Source organism: Lactuca virosa, chromosome 4 (genome assembly GCF_052849685.1).
Source record: "Lactuca virosa cultivar CGN04683 chromosome 4, Lactuca_virosa_CGN04683_v6, whole genome shotgun sequence".
In the NCBI taxonomy this organism is placed as follows: Eukaryota; Viridiplantae; Streptophyta; class Magnoliopsida; order Asterales; family Asteraceae; genus Lactuca; species Lactuca virosa.
In genome coordinates this window covers 134,006,324-134,012,856 of record NC_136429.1, presented here as the reverse complement: position 1 = coordinate 134,012,856, position 6,533 = coordinate 134,006,324, and the positions used below count along the sequence as shown (strand labels likewise).

The 6,533-nt window shown below is 37.6% G+C and overlaps 2 protein-coding genes across 2 annotated transcripts; both read right to left on the bottom strand.

Moving 5' to 3' along the window:
* Nucleotides 1-3,075: 3,075 nt before the first annotated feature.
* Nucleotides 3,076-3,722, bottom strand: LOC145168507 (auxin-induced protein 15A-like). The gene has a single exon (XM_079087304.1). The coding sequence runs from the start codon at nt 3,533-3,535 to the stop codon at nt 3,227-3,229; it is 309 nt and encodes a 102-aa protein (XP_078943430.1). The 5' UTR covers nt 3,536-3,722; the 3' UTR covers nt 3,076-3,226.
* A 1,296-nt stretch (nt 3,723-5,018) lies between these two features.
* LOC145168505 (auxin-responsive protein SAUR24-like) lies at nt 5,019-5,541 on the bottom strand. Its single transcript, XM_079087301.1, has one exon. It carries the CDS (start codon nt 5,450-5,452, stop codon nt 5,135-5,137), a length of 318 nt encoding a protein of 105 aa, XP_078943427.1. The 5' UTR covers nt 5,453-5,541; the 3' UTR covers nt 5,019-5,134.
* Nucleotides 5,542-6,533: the final 992 nt, after the last annotated feature.

The following is a 6,533-nucleotide window of genomic DNA, read 5'->3' as shown; positions in this document are numbered from 1 at the left end:
ATTGTCAAGTCGGTTTTGAAGTCAATAATTTAGGTTTTTCGTTTAGCAATGAGTCATTAGTTTGTGATGCGTGTCAACGTGCAAAGAATCACCAACTTCCTTACAATAATTCTGTTCATGTTACTTCATCACCTCTTGAGCTTGTCCACACTGATGTTTGGGGACCAGCTGAAGTTTCTAGTGGTGGTTTTTGATATTATGTTAGTTTTTTGGACGATTTCAGTCGTTATACTTGGATCTATTGCATTAAACAAAAGTCTGATGTTGAACAAGTTTTTTATACCTTTCAAAAACATGTTGAACGTTTGTTAAACACCAAAACTCGTATTGTACAATCAGATTGGGGGGGGGGGGGGGTGAATATCACAAAATCCATAAATACTTTCAGCAATGTGGAATTTCTCATCGAGTATCGTGCCCGCATACCTCCCAACAAAACGGTATGGCGGAACGAAAACACCGTCATATTGTCAAAACCGGCTTGACTTATTAGCACACTCCTCACTTCCTCTTAAATATTGGGACGAAGCTTTCCTAACGGCTTGTTATTTAATTAATCGCATGCTTAACCCCGTTATTCATAATTCTACTCCTATCACACGCCTTTTAAATATCATACCTGATTATAATTTCTTGCGCACCTTTGGCTGTGCTTGCTGGCCAAGTCTTCGAAAATACAACACACACAAACTTTCTTTTCGATCTACTATATGTGTTTTCTTGGGTTACAGTTCTATGCACCAAGGGTACAAATGTCTCGATAAGCAAACTGGTCGAATTTATATTCCTAGGGATGTGATCTTTGATGAGTCTAGGTTTCCTTTTGCAACTACTGTGTCAAACACTCCATCACAATCGTTGCCGAGTGTCGAGTTTCCTCAAACAGAACTTAATATCATGAACGACCACATGAGAAAATATGATATATCCTTGTTATTAGCTAATCCTGTTCATGCAGCTACAGTTCCAATGAATAGCTCAATGTCTGGAATGTCTATTGATACACATACAATGCCAATCCCCACGATTTCACCACCATCTACAAGTGAACCTGCAGCTTCAGATACAGTACCCACTGTCACAGCCACTACTCACGGTACAACTTCTACAGCCGGTGGTACAGCTTTCAATGAACCCCAATCTATGTTTCCTGCTCCGACCACTCCACCAAGCACTCTGGTCAGCCCACCAGTTGTCCCATCTGGTATCGTCACACGAGGACGAGCTGGAAAATCTTTTCCTAAACGGTTTAATGATGGTACAATTCTCTATAATCCCAACAGGCGGGCCTTCTTTGCTGAACCAACATCACATCAGTTGGCCTTAGCTGATCCAAAGTGGTGCAGTGCTATGGAAGACGAATTTGCAGCCCTACAAAGGAATAACACCTTGTCCTTAGTACCGCGACCAAATGGGGTTAACATTGTTGGATGCAAATGGATTTTTAAAACCAAACTAAATCCGGATGGTTCACTAGACAAACACAAGGCACGCTTGGTGGCACGTGGGTTTACCCAACAATACGGTATTGATTACCAAGACACGTTCAGCCCAGTTGTCAAGCCATCTACGGTTCGATTGGTACTTGCTCTGGCTGTCTCTAAAAATTGGCATCTCCGACAGATTGACGTCAACGACGCGTTTTTGCATGGATTCTTAAATGAAGATGTTTATATGAAACAACCTCCTGGTTTTGAAGAGGCCACACATCCGCATTATGTCCGCAAGCTTCGAAAATCTATCTATGGGCTAAAACAATCACCCCGTGCGTGGTTTTCTCGTCTCAATGAAAAACTTCATCATCTTGGTTTTCGCTCCTCCAGAGCTGATAATTCGTTGTTTTTGTTTCATCATGGTCATCATACTATCTACATGTTGGTGTATGTCGATGATATAGTTATCGTTGGCTCCTCTCAACACATTGTTGACCAACTTATTAGTAATCTTTCATCGGCTTTTCCACTCAAAGATCTTGGTCGCCTCAAGTATTTTCTTGGGATTGAAGTCACTCACAATTCAGGGGGGATCAACGTGTTTCAACAAAAATATGCTAATGATCTCATACATCGAACTCACATGGAGAATTGTAAGAGTGTCTCAACCCCCATGTCTGTCATAGATAAACTTTTAAAAGATCATGGGAAGTTGTTGAGTGATGATGATGCTTTCAAGTATAGAAGTATGGTTGGAGGATTGCAATATCTTACTCTAACTCGGCCTGATATTTCGTTTGCAGTTAACAAGGTATGTCAATATCTTTCCAAACCAACAGATATGCACTGGGAAGCGGCAAAACGAATACTTAGATATGTAAAGGGCACGATCAATACTGGGCTCAATATTCGAAAGTCTAGTTCCACACTATTAAGTGTTTTTACAGATGCCAACTAGGCTGGCTGTTTGGATTATCGTAGATCTACCGGAGGATTTGTTGTGTTTCTAGGTCCAAATTTGATTTCGTGGAGTTCTCGTAAACAACCCACAGTGTCACGCTCAAGTACGGAGGCTGAGTATAAGGCGTATAAGGCATTGGCTAATGGTACAGCGGAAGTGATATGGGTACAGTCATTACTCAAGGAGCTTGGAGTTTGTCAACCAAGACCACCTGTTCTATGGTGTGATAACTTGGGTGCCACCTATCTAACAGCGAATCCGGTATTCCATGCAAGAACAAAACACATTGAAGTCGATTTCCATTTTGTCAGAGAGAAGGTAGCCATGGGAGCACTTGATGTTCGTTTTATTTCTTCAAAAGATCAGATAGCTGATGGATTCACTAAACCGGTTACTCGTCAGATGTTGGATCGTATGAAGTCCAATCTTAACCTTGTAGTCGTTAAGATTGAGGGGGAATGTAAAGAGAAGGGTTATCCAACTAATTCAAATAATAAATAGATAACTAGATTAGATTGTTGTAATTATCTAGAAGCTGTTTTGTAGTTGCAGAGATCCGATTCTTATGGATCTTCCTGTGTAATTGTTATATATATATATATATATATATATATATATATATATATATATATCAATAATATACCTACGGGAAACTTTAAGCCAATTCATTCTCCTTTTTAACTGAATGATGTTCTACATTGCTATGTTAATAGTCAAACTAGTGTTGGTTATCGTACAATTTGGAGACTACTTTACAAATACTTAGGTTTCATGGTGGTTTCTACTGTACAAAATTATGTATATGTTATCAAATAGAATGCAAAATTCTTGGTCATAATGAGCAGATCAGGCCAGATGCAAGTTGAATGAAGACATCCTCACGACATGGAATTGTGAGGCCACCCATTGGATGATCATAACCAAATTCTTCCTCTGATTGACGTAGCAGATCTTGGAATGAAGGCTGCTCTAATAACGATATAGGAACAACAAATCGTCTTTTTTCTTGATCACCAACATAAACTGCAAAATGTCCTTTGGGGATGATGTCTACCGATGATGATGATGAGCGGATTCCATTGGAGAATGATCGACAGAGAACTTTTTTGGCCTGAATGATTCGAGGCATACGAATGGCCATTTTTATATGAAGGCTACGGTCTCTTTCTTCTGAAAGGATTTCTTTTATGTGAAAGATGCTATGATGGATTTTGGGAGGAGTTGTGCTTCATATCAGCCCAATTGTATCCATTTTATAGGTGTATGAAGATTTCAATGAAGATTGAATAATAGTAGGAATTTCAAAGAAGAGATGGTGACAAATTCTACCAAAAAGAAAAATCACAAGGTTTTGTCTTCCAACTTGTTATTGGCCCCAAAGAATTATATATGTACAATGAAGTATGCCACAAAGTTTCAGTAATGCTGAGTGGCCAAGCTTGAGCTACAGTATGGGCCCATGTACAAGTGAGTCTTATGGACACACATCATTATTTCTCACATGGCCATGTTTGTCAATAATATCAGAAGGTTAGGCATCTTTTTTTCAAGTGCAACAAGTCCACAATTTCAGGTCCTGAAATCAACAAAACATCCAAAAAGAAATCAATGCTCATATCTAATCTGATATATGAATTAAACACATAGTATGCACTTAAATATTTTGCTTTTCCCTCCTGAAGAAAATCAGATATATATCTTCTGAAGGTTGTTCTGTTATCAATGATCGATACAAAAGGATCCGCTATTTGACTTTAACTGATAGCCGATTGGCTGTTTGCTTTTCCGTAACTCTGATATCAACTAATTAAGTGACCCATTGTGTTTTTATATTATTCATTTATTGATTACAAGCAGTAACTTGTGATGTTGAAAACTTGATATATATAGGTCCATGTATTGTGGGGTCTTTCTAACTATTTTGGTAGGTTGTTAGTGATTGCCATGTTGCTTGAGTAATTAAGATTTGTAGCGGAATAAATCTCTTGGGAAGAAAGTAGGATGTGATGATGTTTAGGATGTTCCAAGAGGGGTCTCTGTTGGAATTCTTTTGTGATTATAATATTTGAAACTCAATGCCTTGCCTTTTTCCTTAGTTTTCATGATATCTATACAAGAGTTGTAGCTAGACTTTATATTGAAACCTTCCTAATTAGTAATATGGTCATGATCTAATATAAATATGCCTAATAGTTTGCCATCAGAAGAAGCTAAGTACCATGGTATTCGCAATATGAGTTCTTTTCTTTAAACTTCCGAGCTTCCTCAAGAGAGACATTACAATGCCCTTTACAAAGTCGTTCCCTTGAGTTAATACACTAACATGTGTGATCCTACCATGAATTTTTATCTAACTATTGATCATTGGTCATCGGCCGATTTCTCTTCACCAATCAGTCCCTATCATAACAGGTTAGAGGAAAAGAACAATAACTGATAGCTCTTGGGTAGGTGGTGTTATAGAAACAACTGATCCAGGCCTTAAGGCTATAGTATATGGAGAAAGATGTGGCATACACACTTTTTTTGAACAGATTGAAAATACAAGCTAAAGAACAAAAGTAAGTACGTGGTTCTGGTGGGCTTAGAGGACATTGATAAAGAAAGCCCTAATGGCATAGACATGAACACCATAAGTTGAACTATGCTCGTCATTAATGTATTAATGCTGAAACTAAATTTTGTTATCATACAATTAATTTGGAGACAACATTACTCCCTCTGATTTACAATTAATGGCTTAGAGGACATTGATAAAGAAAGCCCTAAGGCGGCAGGCAACATCAATGAACACTTCCTCACGACACGGAATTGTGAGGCCGCCCATTGGATGATCAAATCCAAATTCTTCCTCTGCTTGATGTAGCAAGTCTTGGAACGAAGGCTGGTTTAATAATGATACAGGAACAACGAATCGCCTTTTCTCTTGATTACCAACATAAACTGCAAAATGTCCTTTAGGGATGATTTCTGTAGATAACGATGAACGGCTTCCATTGGACGATGATCGGCCCAGAACTATCTTTGCTTGAATGATCCGAGGCATACGAATAGCCATGTATATATGAAGGGTAAGGTCACTTAATTTGTTTTGGTGAAAAAATGAAATATGAAAGGATTTCGTTTTTGTGACAGGTGCTGTGGAGGAGTTGTGCTTGATATCTGCACAATTGGATGCGTTATATAGGTGTAAGAAGATTACAATAAGATTGGGTCATAGTAGGAATTTTAGCGAAGAGATTGTGACACATTCTAGCAAAATGCAAGATCACATGGTTTTGTCTTCCAATTTGTTATTGGACCCAAAGGATTAGACGTTGAATGAAGTATGCCACATATTTTCTGCAATGTAAGTGGAAAAGAGTGAGCAAAACTATGGCCCATATGTATATTGGATTCTGAAGGACATGCACCATTATTATTCACATGGTTATGTTTCATTAAAAATCGTAATATTTTGCATCTTTATAATTAATTTATTTTTTGAAGTACAACCATTCCTCCATTTTAGGTGGTGAAGTGGTTAACACCATCAAAAATGAAAAGGGATCAAATCTAATTAGGAATATTAATAAACCACCTACTAATATGCTTTTGAAGAAAATGTTCCACTCTAACTAAATGGGAATCGAGAGTGTCATTGGATGTATTTATGGGGAATTTGGCCATTCAAGAAGAAAATGTTGTTTCTTTCATCTAACCTGAAAAAGGAAGAGTTGTTTGAACGTGGTTTATTTTTATATTTTTTTTTCTTGTAGATGTTGAACAGAAAGAAAAATGTTAATCTTAATTTGGTAGCTTGGGTTAAAAATCTTGTTATCTCTCAAAACTCCATGTAACTATTATAGCTGGCATATTTGTTAGCCCATTTCGGTATGTATATCTATGTATTTATACATACCCGACCCATTAATGTTGACATACGGCCTATGTATGTTTTACAAGTATATATTCTTTTTCTTTAATGAGAATTGGGATTGATGTGGACACACGTTCTAATATAATATTTAATTTGTAACAGGTTTTTCCTGATTATCTCACTTCAGCCTCCAATCCATATCTTCTCCTTTTCTTCTTGTTAGTTTTCATTCTCGGTACAACCATAGTCACCACCTTCTCTTCTCACCGATGTCTTGAAC